General features: G+C 36.4%; 2 protein-coding genes across 8 annotated transcripts; both read right to left on the bottom strand.

The window, feature by feature from the left end:
• Positions 1-6: 6 nt before the first annotated feature.
• Positions 7-6,414, bottom strand: LOC114318280 (protein kinase family protein / C-type lectin domain-containing protein). 4 transcript variants are annotated; one of them, XM_028265127.2, is made up of 6 exons: positions 6,309-6,414; positions 6,069-6,171; positions 5,920-5,983; positions 2,143-2,541; positions 1,388-1,955; positions 7-770 (listed from the first exon to the last, which is right to left on the bottom strand). In XM_028265127.2, coding segments are annotated over exons 1-6 (1,668 nt in total). In that variant the 5' UTR covers positions 6,311-6,414; the 3' UTR covers positions 7-238. The 4 variants fall into 4 exon arrangements, with proteins under 4 accessions (XP_028120928.2, XP_028120929.2, XP_082742197.1 ...); XM_028265128.2 differs by having other exon boundaries at positions 2,143-2,538; XM_082886071.1 differs by having other exon boundaries at positions 2,143-2,538; positions 6,315-6,409.
• A 1,699-nt stretch (positions 6,415-8,113) lies between these two features.
• On the bottom strand, positions 8,114-19,195 carry LOC114318282 (protein SUPPRESSOR OF FRI 4). Of its 4 annotated transcripts, none has more exons than XM_082886069.1 (6): positions 18,621-19,195; positions 17,307-17,407; positions 10,235-10,343; positions 9,420-9,948; positions 9,272-9,325; positions 8,114-8,562 (listed from the first exon to the last, which is right to left on the bottom strand). In XM_082886069.1, the coding sequence occupies exons 1-6, from the start codon at positions 18,812-18,814 to the stop codon at positions 8,491-8,493; spliced, it is 1,059 nt and encodes a 352-aa protein (XP_082742195.1). In that variant the 5' UTR covers positions 18,815-19,195; the 3' UTR covers positions 8,114-8,490. The 4 variants fall into 4 exon arrangements, with proteins under 4 accessions (XP_082742195.1, XP_028120933.2, XP_028120931.2 ...); XM_028265132.2 differs by having other exon boundaries at positions 10,235-10,346; positions 18,621-19,180; XM_028265130.2 differs by having other exon boundaries at positions 8,114-9,325; positions 10,235-10,346; positions 18,621-19,156.
• Positions 19,196-19,309: the final 114 nt, after the last annotated feature.

Below are 19,309 nucleotides of genomic sequence, written 5' to 3'. Positions count from 1 at the left end.
TCGACATTAACAAGAAGAGATCAAATTTTACATCTGCAATATAGATTCTACAACAGAAAAGTCAACAATCTAAAACTAAATCAGCAATGAAAACTAGGTTAGCAAGAAACTCATGTTTCTCATGATTTTTCACCCGCATTAACATAAAGATAAGCCATGAATAATAGGGAAGAAAAAAACGCCATCAAACAATTCTAGTAGAAATAATAAACCCTAGAGCTCGCGATTGGCTGACCTGTTACTTTATAACGGGAGGCTGAGCCGCCAGCTGCTGCAGTTGATGAACAACGTGCGACATTCTAGGACGCATTGATGGGACATGTTGAGTGCAAGAATACACAAGGTCAACTACCTTTTGAATGACACTAGCTTCGGGAATCTGAGAAGACGAGGACGAGGATATGAGTGGGTCCAAGAGCTCTGGATAGCGGTGGGCCTGCACCAAGGGTGTGGCCCACTCAAATATACTTTGCCAACCCACTGAATCAACAGCCTGTGCCGGTCTACGCCCACTAACGATTTCAAGTAGCAATACTCCAAAGCTGTAGACATCACTCTTTGTGGTGAGCTCGTTTCTGTAAACGAACTCTGGAGCAAGGTATCCATATGTACCACCAGCCATCACCGTCCTCTCGTGCATCACTTCCCATGGAACAAACTTCGACAGACCTACTCCCATTAAGTGAGCACCAAACTCTTCATCAAGAAGTACGTTACTTGCACGAATATCACGATGAACGACCTGCGGTTTCACCTTGTCGTGCAGAAACCTGTTTCGATGTATGAAATGAATGACACACCAACAAAAGATTATTGGACAGAGGTCAATTAAACCGGTATGCAGAAGTTGAGATTGTTTAATTTGTCACCCATATGCATAAATCATTAAAAAGATCTATGAAGTAAAAAATTAAAAATAAATAAATAAATAAAAGCACTATGCCTGAAGGGCCTCTTAAGAGTCAAACAACAAACGCAATCATAACCTGTGATACATGGACTCTTCTATTTTTTCTGGTGTACCCATGTCCACTGGATATGATAAGGTGTGTGTGATATGTGTTTGACACTCAAATCCTCTAATATTTTATTACATTTGAAGAAGACACTTACATTTGCTAGTAAAGAAACATGTCTAGTTTCTCACACAAATAAGAGAAGTGTTTGAGACCTGTCCCAGTACCCATACCCAATTGATAAAAAAAAAAAAGTGTTTGAGACATGTCTTAGTACCCAATTGCTTTGAAATTGAGAAAAAAATATATGTTTTGAAATTTATTAATTAATGAAATGTTCCCAAAGAAAGCATAGCTTCAAAAGCATGCATGAATGTATACACACAACGAAAAATAAAAAAGTAAATAATAAAACTGCAAAATATACGTACGCTATTCCTTGGGCAAGGGTAGTGGCAACTTTCATTCTCATGGCCCAATCCAAACTCCTGCCACCCCTAGGTATATGATGTAGCCATCTGTCCAATGGTCCATTTACTATAAACTCGTAAACAATGTAGCGGTCACCGTGATCATAGCAGCAACCTTTCACAGCCACTAAATTTGGATGATGAAGCCTAGCAACCCTTCCAATCTCAGAATAGAATTCCTTTTTCCTCTGAAAACTAGACCTCTTCAACCTTTTAACTGCCACCCTCGATCCATCAGGTAGAACCCCGCTATATGTGCCACCTGTTTTGGCATCTCCAAGAAGACGGTTCCCTTCACTGAAATTCTTTGTAATTGACCTCAGTTCCTCGCTGGTGAAAACTTTCCATGATGGTGGAACTAATGCCGATGCTGCAGGATTAGAGAGTTTGCGAGATTTTCTGCGTCTCTTGCTCCGCTTAAATACGAGGAGCCAAATCACAACAGCTAATGTAGTGCAGAGAATCAGCCCACTTACAACAGCAAGGATAATAGGATATTCCTTGTGGCAGTGCATACCGTGACACTTCTCTGAAAACAAGTTTCTCAAAATAATGAAGGAAACCCATCAGCAACCAACCATTCAAAAGAATTAAAAAATGGTATGTCACATGCACAACTGTACTTGGAGAAAAATGTGAAGTCCTGAAAAAGCTGAATCGGAAATATTAATCAAGAAAACAGCTTTATGTCCACAATATAGAAAGTCATCACATACCTATATCAACCATGCATATGGAAGAATGATTCTTATTGCATCTCTCAGCCACAAGAGATGTGGTTTCATTAGTAACCAGTGAACACAACTCAATTGAGTTGTAACGTAGAGGCTCTCTTATACTGATAGATTCATTCCAATGTGATGTATTGTCCGACCATTTCCAACTAAAACCAGTTGTTGAGTTGATGCCTCTCCCACCAACCCAGCATCCAATAGCAACTTCACTACACAGCTTTTGGACAAAGCTTAGATCCTGAGATAAGTTCAGTGTTGCCAAGTGTCCACGGTAACTATTGCAGTTGGTCTCTGACTCCTCCCATGACTTAGAGCTTTCTATATAACCAAAGCACTTTGTTTTACTTGGGCTGAGAACCCAACCAGAAGGGCATGGTGCTGCTGTTCAGAGAGAAAATGAAACATTTTAAGTTACTAAACCTATGTATAATTTACACAAACTATGAAGAAATCTGTGAGTTGAGAGAGACGAAACAAAAATTTAAACAAAAAGAACTATTCATATTTTTTTTTTTCACAAAAAATATTGCACATATGAGTTTGCATATAAATGTATTTATGCATCTAACAGGTGCAATACAGAAATCAATTTTTCTCAGAACTTTATTGGTTATGCGAGTTCAGCACACAGAAGGCTATTATGGACAAATCAAATTTTGCAAATCCTTTTGCTTATGGAATCCAATAAATTTGTGGTAAGAGAATTTAATATATTAAAGCATTTTCAGAATTTTAAACATAGCTATTAACATGCCATGTAAGCCAAGTAATGCTGAGAAGAAACAACAATATTTACAGGTGAAAAATACAATCATATCCCGTAACTAAAGGACTGAGCTAAATCAACAGAAATCATGTAAATTGATTCACCTGTTAACGACAGGATCTTATCTTTGATTTAAAGACAACATAAGTTTTTAGAATCAACGGGAAAACCAAAGATAAATTTAAGTTGACCAAAGAATAAGCTTGATTTGATCAGGGAACACCATGCTAAGTTCGATGGACAGAAGCGTCTTTAAAACCAACAACCAAAAATAAGCACCAGATAGTTGTTTATGTCTTAATTATGTGAGACTCAAACTTAGCCACAATAGGAAGTAACCTACTAGCCAAGTCTTTATTACAGAAAGACTTATCGTATGATATAGCAATCGAAAGAAGATAGAAAATCATCAAAAGATTTTCCACCCTATTCCAGACTAAGCACCAATTATCGCATTCCAGAGGTAATAAAAAGGGTAACATAATACCAGAATGGGGAAAACACATTGCCTAACCTAAAATCTTGCTTTTATTATGGAGTCCTATAAGCTTAAAATTTCTCTCCCGCTTGTTAGTTAAGACAACCATATAAGAGTAATTAGCATAGAAGGATAGTCTTTAAAGTCTGAAGTATCAGCTGAGACCATTAGCCATGGGTCCATAATAAGTATCAACTATTGATGGATGTTTACTTCCTAATTTTACACTTCCTCTTATGTGACTGATGGACCTCGTTAAGGGTCGGGCCACCCCTGCCAACTAAACTGACCAAAAACAAGCACCATCATTTGCAGAGGTGGCTCAAACTTATTTGAGGCCCAAGCAAAAAAACTAATTAGGACCTTTTATAATTTTTTACATTCTCATTTTATTATTTTAAAACTACAATTTGTTATTTAAAATTCATAACATCCCTAACCTTCACAAGTTCACAATCAAAATATTTTTGATAAAGACTTCATCCTGTCTTAACTGAGAGAATGAAAGAGTTGTGATACAAATGTAATGGTGAGCCCTTTTTGTATGCAATGGAGGTTGTTTTGCTTTCTTTCTAATTTGACTGAGAGTCCAAGCTAGCTAATGAAGTGGTATTCTTTTTTGATAATTTAAGAATTAACCTTTTTTTTATTATTATTTATAGAGATTTTTGCCTACTTTTTTTTGTTTTTTTTTTTATTTTCGAGAATTATTTGACTATAACTTCTTTTTAATGTATATACACATTGTATAGTGAATATATAACAAGTGGGCCCTAGGCAAGCACCTAGTTGCCGACTCGCTTGAGCCACCACTGATCATTTGGGCACTCCAGATAAATCATTATATTAAATGCAGATTTTTGGCAAAAGCTGAAATAAACAGTTTGTTTATACAAAATATATGCTCTTAGTAGTCTAGGGAGCAGATATTGCCAAAAAAAAAAATTGAAATCACTGGAAAGGAATTCCTATTTTTGTTTTCTTTCCCAAGTAATTTAGAAGATAGATAAACAGAGTCCTTTGGTTATTAAGATCATCATCATTTCATGGGCATGGTAGAGAGACTTACAAGTAAGGTTCTTTGCATGATTTACCCACCCCAGTTCACACCCCTCACACTCACAATAATTCAAACTCACACCCTTTGGTGTCTCTCAAATACAAAAATAAAGGGGCTCTCAAATACAAACTAGTTGCAATAGCCTTAATCCTCATTGCCAGTGCCATTGGTGTCTCTCTATCCTAGGCTTCATTCACGTGCGACCAGATGCTTTATTTTGGGAACTTAATGAACCCATGCCTTGGCAAAAACCTGTGGTTGAATTTTCCCTTCATGGGCATGGTGCGATGCTTTCTCCTATTGGTGCAGGAGGACTTGGTTTCGTTGGATCTTCTTCAGCATCATATTATGTCACAGGTACTGTTGATCAAAATTTTGGAGTTAATGATATACTTGCTTACTCTGCATTTGATTAGTTAGTGTTAGTTAATCGTTGGTTTCCTCTACTTCTCTTGTTTCTCTCAATGTCCCACCTGCATAATTTTTATTTTCTTTGTTATTACACAATTTATGTTTTGCTCTGTTTGTTCTGTCAGGTGAATAGCAGATTGAATTTATCAAACTAAATTGTTTGAGTTAGTTCTCTCTCTTTTTTGGTGCAACTAGAAATTATCTTTGCTTTTATCCAAGTGTGAAAACATAGAACCCAAAAAAACAAAATCGTGCTTGTTTTTTGCACGAGTTATTAACACTAATATATTGGTGCACACCTTTACTTTGAAGCATTGAAAAATCCAAAAAATTAAATTTACTGGATTACCCTAGGTTTTTTCATAAATTGAATAGACTAATTTACGGTAGGAGGGCGACATCCAATAGAACATATAGTGACTGTTGAACCAGGATTTACCTAGTTATTTAGTTTCTTTTTTAATCTTTGAAAATTGGTTTAATTTTTCAAGTTACTTTATATTTAAAAACTCCGTTTGGATTGGAGGGTAAGAAAAGAAAAGAAAAGAAATGATTGTGATATCTCATCTAGATGAGAAAAAAAAAAAAAAAAAAGAAATGATTGAGTTTACTCACAATCATATTTGGATCGGTGAGAAAGCAAAGCATGTGAGAGAGGTATATGAGTGAGTTATTTTTCATTCCTTCGTATTTTAAAAGGCAATCTTGGTTTGTTTCTCACCAAATCTCACCAACTTTTTTTTTGGGGTAGAAATGAAATGGGCTTAGTAAGAGAATCCTCTTTCTCACCAATTCTCATCCTTTCTCACCATTTCTTACTCAACTTATAAACCTAACATGATAAAAGAGTTCACTTTCTCATCATTTCTCATCAAATCATCAACCCATACATGAATTCTTTGTTTTTCAATGGACGCTAGGTTTTGGAAAAAAATTTAAAAACAAATTATTCAATTGCAATAGACTAAATTTCACGAACACAAAAATAGGTAAGAGAAATTGAGCTCATAAATCAAATATCAGTAAGAAACAACAATGGCGCACCTTCACTACGATTTTCTTTCCCAGAAGAAGCATCCAAATGCACATCAATCGAATTGTTGGAAACCTAAAACAATTATACACCAAATATAAGAGCAAAAAACGCGTAAAACCAATCCAACAGTTCAAATATTTACATTTAATCGACTCACAGAGTTAGAAGCTGCAAAGCGAAGCATGAGACAAGCAATCAGAAGCAGAGGGAAGAGGAGAGAGATCAGCTTCCCTTCCATCATCAAACAATTTTCATAAACCCTAAAAAAATTGTAAAAAAATGGTGATTGTCGGAACACAGTCCTTCGAATTTGACTTTTGAGAGAGAGAGAGAGAGAGAGAGAGAGAGAAATTGCTAATCAGCTGATCTGGAATTGAGAGATTTTGAGAGGCCTTGCATTTACATTCCTCAGGTTTTTGGGACTGTGGGACTTTGAGCTTTGAAGTCTTCCTGGATAGAGTAGGAGGAGGACTGGAGTTATTGCTCTCCCACCTTTTTATTTTATATTTATATTTTCCTTTTTTGCATTTTAATAGCTCCACCTTTTTTCTTTTTTCTTTTTTTTTTTGAAGGAAAAAATTCAAGAAAATGAAAAATTAAATTAATGGCAAAGATTGTGGAGTCTAAAATAATTTCACTGTGCATAAAACTTTACACCACATTGTTGCAACAGGAGGAGATTGAGAAGGAGACTGTAGCGGTAAAGGGAGATTGCGACGGAAATTTGTGATGGAAAATAGCTGTTTAAGATGGAGATCATGATGGTTTGGACGTTTGGAAAGGACGATCACAACTCGCGAAGCAAGAACGGAAGTTGCAACAAGGTTTGGAAAGGTGATTGCAACGGAGAAGGAGTTAGGGGTTGGCTGCCAAAGGTGATAGTTCGGGATGGGATAAAGTTGAGATTTAAAAAGTTAAGAGAATAAAGATAAAGTATATTTGCTATTATGGTGAATATAAATAAATGAAATCAAAATTTTTAACGTTTGCGTGTGGTGTAATTAGAAAGTGAGTGGAACAAAGTAGTTTTGTTGTATAAATAATATCACCCAAAAAATAATTTAAAAAACATGGATATAAAAAATTTAGACTTGTAAATATGTATTGTTAAACTTTCTTATATAGTTGATTATTTAATGTAAATTTTATTATAATTGTAAATATTCTTTTATTGAATTAGTTCTCTATTGCACAAGTATATATGGCTAGTAGGAGAAATTGACAAAACATATTTTTCTTAGTATATTGGTAATGAAATGGCGGAATATTGGAGGAAAGTCCCGTCCCGTACAAGCCCAAATTATAAAAATCCAATGTCAAACATTCTTTTAACATTTGGATTCAAGGCCAAGTCTCTTATAAAAATCACTAATAACCTTTTGTATAAGACAGATGATGTATATAAACTCTATATGGAACTAAAAATTACAAAGAATTGAACTATCCACTATGTATTTGTCGTTTGTATAACAAACATGATAATAATAATCATACAAATTGTACTGAACATTACAACAATTACAATGATTTTTGGAACCCAAATGCTTCTCATTTCAATTGCATTGCAGAAATCATTATGATTATTATAATATCACAACTTGTATAATTACTCTATCATGATTGTTAATTATATGAAAGACAAGCATATAGAGATAACTTTATTCTTTATGATTTTTGATTCCATAAAAGGGTTTGCACAGTTATTTGTCATATAAAAATTCATTGTCCTTTTTTTAATATCCAAATTTGAACATACCATTTCCCATTTTTATTTGCTGTCTTAATTAGCAAGAAATTATCTTTACTTGATTGTTTCTTTTATTATAAACTAGCAGTGGGGCCCTTATGCACTATATAAGAGAATTAAAAATATATATATATACTATCTATGTATATATAAAATTATTTAAATATATATATTTTTTTATTTGCCATGCAAAAAAAAATCTTAATCCTATTGCCAAACAAAAATATACCTTACATAAATATGTGTTAATTTAATTTTTTTTTTTTTTTTTTGTAGAAATAAAATTAAAAATAGCAGTAGCCTCAATTTTTCTTGCTCTTCTACATAAAACCTATGTGACACCATATAATCTTATAATTTTAAAATATTATGTCACAAGAGTACTCAAAATTCACTCACTTTTTTCACTTATAGCATATATATCACACACATCAACTTCAAAAGGGCTCACAACCTTTTTCCTTGTTTTTTTGGCAAATATAAAAACTTTGTTAATAATAAAACAAAGTATATCAAAGTTTCAGTACTTTTTTTGGGGGCTAAAGAATTCTAAAATACAAAACTCAATGTAATACCCTCACAAATCCTACCAAATTACAAAATCCCATGAAAATGAAACAAATATCTTTTCTTCGCTGCCACTACCGCCGCCTCCACACTTGTTACCAAATGGTTGAAAGAATGCAGTCCAACATCCCATCTCTTTTGAAGAAAATGTAACATACTAAAACCCGGACTTGCTATTTGAAATAAATAAATTCCACCACATTTAAAGGCCTTCATTCACATCCAGAGAGAGATTCAAGTCTTGCAGAAATGGGCACTGGCCAATCTAGAAAGCCATTCGGCCAGCAAGCCGGCTTTCCAATATCCTTCTGTCGATAGCTGCATCAATTGAGCTCATCTGGAACGTTCAACCACAAAACAGAAAATTAAAACAAACCCGTTAAAAAATATGTACATAAAAAATTCACGACAAAGAACCATATATTAAAGTATTACAAAGCTTTTGCTTCTATCCAATAGATACCAAACTTTGCAAAAGAAGCTGACCTGGGCCAACTTTGAATTCACTGTTCGATCATTATAATAATACTGGAATTGGAATGAAGATAACCCTCACACTTCAAAATCAAGCATAGCGAGAATATACAACAATGAATGAAGAAAAATTCTAAAGAGCAAATACATACACTGTTCTTAACGGAGTACAATGCTAGATCAGAGCATCCTCGAGTTGATCGCAGCAAGCTTGTCAGAAATATAATTACTAACTAAAAGCAAAGATAACGTAAATACCTAGTTGCATCTTTGATGGCCACAAAATTGGTACGATTGCTTACCGGGTAGGAAAAGATAAAGAAAGACCCGTCAAACATTGGAGTCGAAAGTCAAAAACAAATTTGACTGGAAGGCACATATATTCTTAGCGCAGTGTATTATTAAAATTGTTTTTAAAGTGAATAGAAGATGTAGTACCTTTAAAATCATGTAAAATGCGTAAATAACGAAATCTGAAAACGTGGAAGGTAACACCTACCCATATGGCTATCAGATGCGCAAAGCAACTCCATTCCCATTTGAAAGAAAAATAAGAGGTACTTATGACTTACCTGGCTAGTTTCATCATGCACCTGATACTTTAGCAGAGACATTCTTCTTTCCTCCTGCAAATACCAAGTTTCAAAATTCAGTAGGTCAGGTAAAAAAGATGCATCCGGGAGACAGAGAGAGAGAGAGAGAGAGATGGGAAAAACTAACCATCGACATTGCCTCATCATCCCAAACTAAATAGACCTCATTTGTGGCTGGCTGGGTAGCAGGAATTTTGTTTGCAATTACAGGAGGTGGTCCAATTGATGGGCCGCCAGTATTTGGACCAGAAGCGTATGAATGTGAATTGACTGATATCCCAGGTGTGTGGTAATTACTTGCCACAAACGAATTGTTGTTTGTGTCAATTGAGCTTTTGAGTTCTATAGGAGAGCTTAATGGAATACTTGCTGAAAGCATAGGTGGAGAAAATGGTGAACTGGAAGTAGGTATATTGTTATTGGCAACAACAGGAAACAATGGTTGAGATACAGGAATAGGGGGGGCCGGAGGCAGTCCTGGCGGAGCGATCGGCAAAGACATTTGAAATGCAGGCGATGTAGCAGGTGGCACGGAAGGCCTCATATTCTGCACAGGAAATAGAGGTGGTTGAATTGATCCCAATGGTGGGAACCAAGGTTGGGGACGAGGTGGAACCGGCCAACCAGGAGGACGCACCATTAAAGCAGGATTGTAACTGCACCAAAGCAATGAAGAAAAATCACGGTAAGAAAAGGTTCACTTATGTGCGTAAATTATTGAAATTCGACATCTAAAAAGAATGGCAGTCGCATATAGATGAGAAGACAAATTATTCTTTCTACTCTACGGAAAGAATTCAGAACAAACCAGTCAATTAAATCAGCAAAGTAGACAAATCCAGAATGCTTAGAATATTTGGCACCGAAACATATAATTTTTTGAAAAACCGATGTTCTACAGAGGGAATCAAGAAGAACTTAAAACAAAAATAGAAAACATACATTGGCTGCATTGTGCCTAAAGTTGACGGAGGAGGAAACCCAGCGCCTAATGATCCTGGTGGAACAGATGAAGGAATCTCAACTTTGGCCAATTTCGATGGGACATCATCTTCTGCCAAAAAAAGTAACAGTGATCATTATGTCACCACATTGATATGGATGAATATCATAAGACCCATAACACATGTAAACATCTCCTCCCCACATTTCCTAAAGAGGTAAGCTTGCAATTCATATGAATTAGGTAATAAGTCAATATTAGATTAAAAAGAACGCTGCAAGAAGTGAGAAGTACTATTATTGCATCACCAGTTTCTGTATATAATTACATAAAGAAAAAATACAAAGAAAATAGTGTGAACGAAGAATGCATATCAAAAAATAAGATAAAAGAACAAAAGGAAGACAAATGATGCTAAATCCATGGCTCAATACATCTCAAATGCAAAAAGACCACTTTTAAAGTCAAAACAAGTTTTGCCAGCAGAACAAAAAATTTTGGCTCTCTTATTAACATCAAAAGCCCAAGAGAAGCCAGTGTTACACAATCTTGGGTAGAACTCACTCCCAAAAGCTAGCTATTAAGGTGAGGGTGCCCTCACACTTATATGCTTAATATACTTTAGTATTTAGGTGATGTGGGACTTCGCTTCACACCCTCCCTCACGCCTAGCGTGCTCACTCGGCAGCACTTGCAACGTGTGGACCAGGGACATGCACCCTACCCATCCTTCAGTACTCTGGCTCTGATACTATGTTACACGATCTTGGGTAAAACTCACCCCAAAAGCTAACTATTAAGGTGAGAGTGTCCTCACGCTCATATGCTTAATATTACTTTAGTACTCAGGTAATGTGGGACTTCACTTCACAGCCACATCTTCAAGTAGTCATCGAAGAATGGTGGAATAAATAATTCCTGTATATAATTTTTGATGATGTAGCATCTATTGGAGATGTGGCATCCCAAGATTTCACAGATCAAAGGGGTTCTTCATACACAACAAAATTACTAAATTCTTGAGGGACTTTATTCACACAATTTAAAGGAGTCCAAACAACCACAAGGAATTGATTTGGAAATCTTGTGTTTTGATCAACATTACATAGCATTTTCTATTTTGAGTGGTGCAACCTCAAAGTAGTACACATAGAATTTGGGCAGGTTTATAACTGTGTAGCCAAAAACCTAACAACCCCTCATTCAATTAAAAATTTATCATAAACACTACCCAGTAGTTTAAATTCCAAATAATTTTCACTCACATTCTAAAATCCAAAATTACCCGAAAGTTGAATAAAAAAATGGAAATTTTAAAATTCAAACTCACGGTAATATATACATATATATAGAAAAAAAAAATCAAGAGTTGGTCAACCTTTTGTCACATCCAACATGATCCATAATAGCATATAAGTAAAGGTGATTGCTGTGAATTATTACAGTTTATATTATTCATTGAGGATAGTTTAGTCCTTTAAGTTGTTAGGGTTTGATTCTATTAGCTTATATATTTGTACTCATTTGATTAATCAATATACAAGTTTTCTTCTCTGTTATCATGGTATCAGAGCAAGGTTCCAAACACTGGCATACCTTTCCCAGGTCATCATCGACCATCGCAGCCCCTTTCTCTCTCTTCACAAGGCCTTCGCTGGGGTTCTCTATTCTCTTCATCGCACTTCGAAGCACTACGCTCTTCCTGGTTGCTGGTTCTGATCTCTAGGTTGCGTCGGAGACCTAGGTTGTGTGTCTCACACAACCGAGTGTTCTTCAACCTGTTTCAATCCCTCAACTGGTTCATCTGGTTCGATCAAAGCTCTCTACCTCTAGTTCGATCGATTCCTCTGTGTGACTCTGATTGGTGATCTCTCTGTCTCTCCCTCTAGTTCACACAATCAAAGTAAGGTCTAACCTTGATGCTTGATCTCGTTCCAAACCCTGAAATCGACTTCGACTTTTGGTTTTAGGCTCTCTCTCTCTCTCTCTCTCTCTCTCTCTCTCTCTTCTTTGCCTTGGCTCTCTCTCTGATTGATATTTGAGGGTGATTGGGTCATAACTCTGGTTATTACAAGTTTGACCTAACTGGTTCTTTAATTATAGTAATAGCAACTGTTGTTATCGAATAGTCATTCTGCTTTTATTTTACTGTGTTGCTTAATTATAGCACTATGACTGATGATAAATTGCAAGCTATCACCACTAAATTAGATGGGTATCAATTACTCTTACTGGTCTCATGTAACGAAAATATTTCTAATGGGTAAAGGCATGTGAAACTATGTTATTGGTGTGCCTATTAGACCTACAAAATCCCAAGAAACTGAGGCCGATGTTGCTAAATGAGATAAAGAAAATACACAAATTCTTACTTGGTTTCATAATTCAATTCAAACTACCATTGGTATGAATTTTTCCAAGTATTCTACTTCTAAACAAGTTTGGGACTGTTTGAAAACTATGTACCTTGAGTCTAACTTTGCAAAACAATATGAACTTGAGATGTCTATTTGCAGTGCTAGTCAAAAAGATAAGTCCATTCAAGAGTTCTACAATGAGATGACTACTTATTGGGATCAGCTTGCTTTGATGGAACCATCAGATTTGCAGTTACTTGACAACTATACCAAGTATAGGGAGAAGCAACGTCTTGTTCAATTTCTTATGGCCCTTCATGATCAATTTGAGCCACTTCGGGGAGCTATTCTTCATCGTTCTCTCTTGCCTTCTGTGGATGGTGCTGTCCGTGAGCTTATTACAGAAGAAACTCATTTTAAAGTGGCCCATGGTGCTCCTGCTTCCCAGTTAGTTTTTGCCACTCCTCAGCTCTTGCCCACCCCACCTTCTCCTTTATTTCAGGTTACTAATAAGCCCAAGCCTCGGGTTTCCATGAATGAGTACAACTTCTGTCATTAGAAAGGCCATTGGAAACATGTTTGTCCTAAACTTTTGCAGCCCAAGGGTCGTTCATCTAGTCCACCATCCTCTAAGCCGACATCTTCGGGATCTCCCTCATCTGCCACCTTTTCTACACCAGTTCCTAAGAATGGTCCGTCTTCTAATATGCAGTCTATGTTTGAGCAGTTCAAGTCTTCATGGTAGCCAATCCAAATCTTTCGTCCCAAGCCTCCGCTGTGACTACTCAGTTAGGTTTGTCTGGCTCATCCTCTTCAGATAATATCCACACTTCGTGGATTTTTTATTCTGGTTGTTGACATCATATGACCCCTGTTGCATCTCTCCTCAGTAATTGTGTCTCTCCTTCATCTATCACTATTGCTACTGTTAATGATTCTTCTATGCGTATACACTCTATTTGTTCTATTTCCTCTTCCCATTTGTCTCTTTCTCTTGTATTTTATGTGCCTCACCTCTCACTTAGTCTTATTTCTATTAGTCAATTATCTGATTCCGATTTTGATGTTGTTTTCTCTTCTTCTCATTGTGTTGTGCAGGATCGAGTATCCAAGAGGCAAATTGGGATCAGGCACAGAATTGGAGAACTATATATCTTGGACAGCTTACATATTCCTCCAGAAGTGTCTTCTTTTTGTTTAAACAGTAAGTCTTCTTTATTTTATATTTAGCATTCTAGGTTAGGTCATCTGTGAGTGATCGTTTGAGGATGATAGTTCAATCCAGACATTTAGGCAATTTTTCCATTAATGATATTTCTGAGTGTCGTGGTTGTAAACTAGCTAAAATGTCTGCTCTTCCTTTTAATAAAAGTAGTTCTATTTCATCTTCTCCTTTTCAATTGATTCATACTGATGTTTGGGATCCTCCCTTTATAGTTACCAAGGGTGGTTCGCAATATTATGTGTCTTTCGTGGATGATTACCATCGGTTTACCTGAGCTTATTTGATGACTCGAAAATCTGATTTTTACAAAATATATTCTAATTTTCACTCCATGATTCACACTCAGTTTTTCACCACCATTAAAGTTCTCCGCTCTGATTTAGGAGATGAGTATTACTTGTTTGAGTTTGAGGAGTTTTTAGCAACTCATGACACTATTCATCAATCTTCGTGTTCTGACACTCCTACCTAAAATGGACAAGCTGAGTGCAAACATCGCCATCTCCTTGATACAGCTCACTCTTTGTTGCTCTCGTCTTTTGTCCCTTCTGTTTTCTGGGGAGAAGCTGTGCTCACTATTGCATATCTTCTCAATCGAATGCCTACTCCTTTTCTCTCAGACTCATCTTTGTATGAGCGTCTTTTGGGTGTTATTCCCAATTATTCTCTTCTTCGTATTTTCAGTTCTGCATGCTTTGTGCTCTTTCCTAAACGGGAGCGCTCTAAGCTTAGTTCTCGTTGTGTCCAATGTGTCTTTTTAGAGTATGACATTAATCAGAAAGATTATCGGTGCTATGATCCTGCCACCAAAAAGCTATGTGTCTAGGCATGTCACTTTTTTAGAAAAACTATCCTACTACACTATACCTTCCACCCATGTCCCTATTACCAATGATGAATTGGTTCACGTTGACCCATTTCCTCCTGACGTTTCTCCCGATGAGTTTGTTTTTGATCTTGAGGTCTCTACTTTGCCTCTTACGAGCACTCCTAATATCTCGCCAAATACTTCCTCTCCAACTCCCGCTTCCCCTGCTCCTCTTCTTGTTTATCAGCGCCGCAAAGCATTTCCAAGCTCGCTTGTCTCTAGCTCTACTGTCCCTCTAGCTGTTTCTTTGGATCCCGCTCCTCTTGCACATCACTTTCCAAAGTGAGACCGTCATCCTCCGAACTAGTATGATTTTGGTAATACATGTTTTTCCCTTTCCTATCAGTCTTTTTTTTCTTGTCTTCATACTTATTTTGAGCCCAGGTCCTACAAAAAAGCTTGTCATGATCCCAATTGGATTGCTGCCATGAATGACGAGTTAACTGCTTTGGCTAACACTTAGACTTGGGATTTGGTTCCATTACCTGCTGACAAGAATGTTGTAGGCTGTAAATGGGTCTATAAGGTCAAAATCCTTTTTGATGGTTCTTTGGAAATGTACAAAGCTCGTTTGGTTGCCCAGAGCTTTTCTCAAGAGTATGGGATTGATTACAATAAAACTTTTGCTCCCGTTGCCAAGATAACTATTGTTCGCACTCTTATCTCTGTTGCTGCTGCCCATCACTGCCCTTTGTTTCAACTAGATGTCAAAAATGCTTTTCTGAATCGATATCTTGCTGAAGAAGTGTATATACGCCCTCCACCGAGTCACTCTCACCCTCCTAGTGTTGTTTGTCGTCTTCGCTGTGCTCTATATGGTCTCAAGTAGTCTCCTCGTGCTTGGTATGAGCGATTTCACTCTGCTGCACTTCAGCTTGGTTTTCGCCCTAGTCATCATGATTGTGCTCTTTGTTTGGTGTACTTCTGTTGGCCTTGTTCTCCTTGTCTTATATGTGGATGATATGATCATCACGGGCTCTGATTATAGTACTATTAAAGAAGTTAAGCATCAGTTGTTTCAGGAGTTCGAGATGAAGAATTTGAGGTCTCTTCGGTATTTTCTTGGTATGAGGTTGCTATTTCTCCTACTGGGTATCTCTCTCTCAAACTAAATATGCCAGTGATATTCTTTCTTGTGCCATCTCATTGATGACAAAATTGTCGACACTCCTCTTGAGTTGCATGCTAAGTTTTCTGCTTCTGATGGCGTTTCTCTTGAAGATCCCACTTTGTATCGTGAGTTAGTTGGGTGCCTTGTTTATCTCACCATTACTCGTTCGAATATCTTCTATGTTGTGCGCATTCTCAGTCAGTTTGTTTTTGCTCCTCGTTCCACACACTAGGCTGCCTTACTCCATACTCTACGCTACCTTCGTGGCACTTTGTTGTAATGTTTGCTATTATTAGAATCTTAAGACTTGACTCTTCATGACTATGCTGACGCTGATTGGGCAGATGACATCTCTGATCTCAAATCCACTTTTGATCTTTGTGTTTTCCTCGGCGATTCTCTCATATCTTGGAAGAATAAGAAACAGTCTATTGTTGCTCATTCCACCGCTGAGGCTGAGTATCGTGCCATGGCTCATGTTCCTTCTGAGATCGTTTGGCTTTGATGGCTTTTTTTGATATGGGTGTCTCTCTTTCTGATTCGACTCCGTTGTATTGTGATAATCAGAGTGCTGTCCAAATTGTCTATAATTCAGTCTTTCATGAGCAGACCAAACATGTTGAAATAGATTGCCACTTTGTCAGACAGCATCTTCAAACTAGCACTATTACTCTTCCTTTTGGTCATTCCTCTCTTCAGTTGGCCGATTTTTTTACGAAGACTCGCACTGTTACTCGTTTTTGTTTTCGATTTCGTTTTCGTTTTCGTTTTCGTTTTTTTCTTAGCAAACTTCCGATGCTTTCTACGCTCGCATCCTCAGTTTGAGGGGGGGGTTTGAATTATTGTAATTTATATTATTCATTAAGGATAATTTAGTCCTTTAGGTTGTTAGGATTTTATTCTATTAGCTTATATATTTGTACTCATTTGATTAATTAATATACAAGTTTTCTTCTCTGTTATCAATTGCAAAAAAATTTCCCAAGAAGAACTCATAAAACTAATCCAAAAACATGAAAAGAATGAATTAAGGAAGGATCCTTTTTATTTGAAGTGTCTATAGATATAAAACACAAGAAAAATAAAAGTTTATATTAGATACTCATCTAATTTCACTGACTAATCCATCACCAAGCTCATCATAATCAGGGTGAACAAAACCTGCTAAGATAGGGATGGTAGTCGGTTCGGTCAACTTGGCCACTGTTAACTGAAATTGACGTTTCAAGCCATCCACATGCCACACCGTAGATGAACTTGACTTGGCATTCCTAGAATATTCTTTAAGATCTAGATTTTAAAAGATCTTGGATTTATCAAACATATAAAATTTTATATCCCCTTGATTTTCAAATATCTAAATCTCTGCAGTATGAAGACAACCTCCAATAAGTTGATCCGATCAAAAACAAGCTTCTTGATTAGCTTTAAGTATATAGAAATATGAATACAATCACAAACACAATGCAAAAGGTAAAATGATACGATGACACTTGCACGACAATTATACCTTCCTCCCCATAATGTGCTGCCAAGACATCAGGTGGGATTCCTTGCATTCCATATATTTCAATGTCTGTAGATTCTCTACCAGGTTTTGCATTTGGCACCCTGTAAGAAAATTATCGCAAGTCAGTATAACACAAAACATTGCAACAACAACACAAATGATCTATAGAAACTTTATTAGAAAAGCAATTACTTTTTCATACTATTTTTACCAGCTCTTAGTTGCACAATGCAGAAATGGAAACACAGATGGGACCAAGGGCAGGGGAGTGGGGGCACATAGAAGAGATGACGACTGGGAGCACCTATGGGGCGTGTATGTACACATATATATATATACAAAAAAAAATTTGATGAATATAAATAAATGTTATGAAAAGGTATAGCGAACAAGGACAAAATACGATAGAAAATTTGTCAAAGTGCTTTTAATTAAAGTGAGCCTACGCCTTTGACAAATATTGTCTCTTCCAAATGACCAAACATTTCTTTGAATCTTTTCACCACAGAATCGCAAACATGCCTCTTATTAAAGGATGACCACTAAAGTAAATACACTAAAGTAAATACAAAAAGTTGACGGCAAATATTCCACTTTACAACGCAATATAGAAGGTAAGGACCCTACTTTAGATATTTATTATCAACCAAACTCGCACAATTAATACCTGAACCTTGTCGTTTGTTTCTTTCAAATTATATCAAGATTTCACTGCTATAATTACTTATGTATTTTTTATGGGAAAGTAACCCATCACAAGATTATCTGTATATCATTCTACCACATGGCAAGCTAATAACGAAAATAACAAATCATTGCCTGTCTATTTCTCAAAAAGATTCTGTAAATGCTTTTTTTTTTAATTTTATTTTAAGGAAATGTATGCTAGAAAGTATCTTATAAGCAAAAAAATATATGCGGGAAAACAGATAAATTCGTCCCACAACCAATTACAAAATATTTTTGCAAGATTCATGGTTAAATATCCATTCACATACACACAACTATAGAAATTTTCTGCCTAAGAAAAAAAACGAAGAAAAAACACCTAGGGTCTAACAAGACCATTCTTTAATCTTAACTGGAACAGCATAATAAGTTCCTCCCAAGCTTCATTTTTTTTTTCTTTTTAATCTTTAATTAATCAATTTGCCATATTGAAGAGAAAAAAAAATCCTCAAATCAAACATGAACAAGCACAAAGATCATAAACATGGAATGGGGTTCCAAATTTCAATTAATTTGGTCACTTATGCACATCTATAAAACATATATATATATATAGAGAGAGAGAGAGAGAGAGAGTATTTGTACTTGGTGATGGACTCCTTGTGAACCTGGAGGACATGAATGACCATGCCACCAGCGGTGGAGAGCTTTTTGTGGCAGGCATGGCACTTGAAGTGCTTGGCTTTCTGGTGCTGAACCAATATCTTCTCATCATCGAACTCTCTGTCGCAGTAATAGCACCATACCTTCGATACCGCTCTCTTCTTCTTCTTCCCCATCTTTCAATTCTCAGTCTCCGCTCTTCTTCCTCTGCCGAATCACTCACCGATATCAATCTAGGGTTTGCTGCTTTACTTCTCTCTCTCTCTCTCTCTCTCTCTCTCGTGCGAGCTCGATTGAGACGTTAGGGTTTGCTTGTACTTCTCTCTCTCCCCTCTTCCAGGCAACAGCGTCTCGGCGTGTGGGATTTTCCTACTCCGAATATATAATTTAAGGCTTTATATCCCGGACCGGACCTTCCGATTCAACTGGTTTTGGATTCCGACGTCGTTTGTGTAGTGTACCCAAAATAACCCCTCAATCCGAATGACCACAAATTTTTTATTTTTGTATTGCATTCCAAATAACGAATCAACAACCTCCCCTTAAGTTCTCTCCTTAACTTTTTACTTGGTGAGTTATTTTAAAATTATTCATATTTTAAAATTTGTTAAATATATCATACTTATAAAAAATTATGTTGATCGAATATTAAAAATTATTATGTTTGGAAA

Source organism: Camellia sinensis, chromosome 9, assembly GCF_055761805.1.
Source record: "Camellia sinensis isolate YWXY chromosome 9, ASM5576180v1, whole genome shotgun sequence".
NCBI classification, from domain to species: Eukaryota; Viridiplantae; Streptophyta; class Magnoliopsida; order Ericales; family Theaceae; genus Camellia; species Camellia sinensis.
The sequence above is the reverse complement of the archived record's forward strand: the minus strand, read 5'-3'. Positions and strand labels throughout refer to the sequence as shown.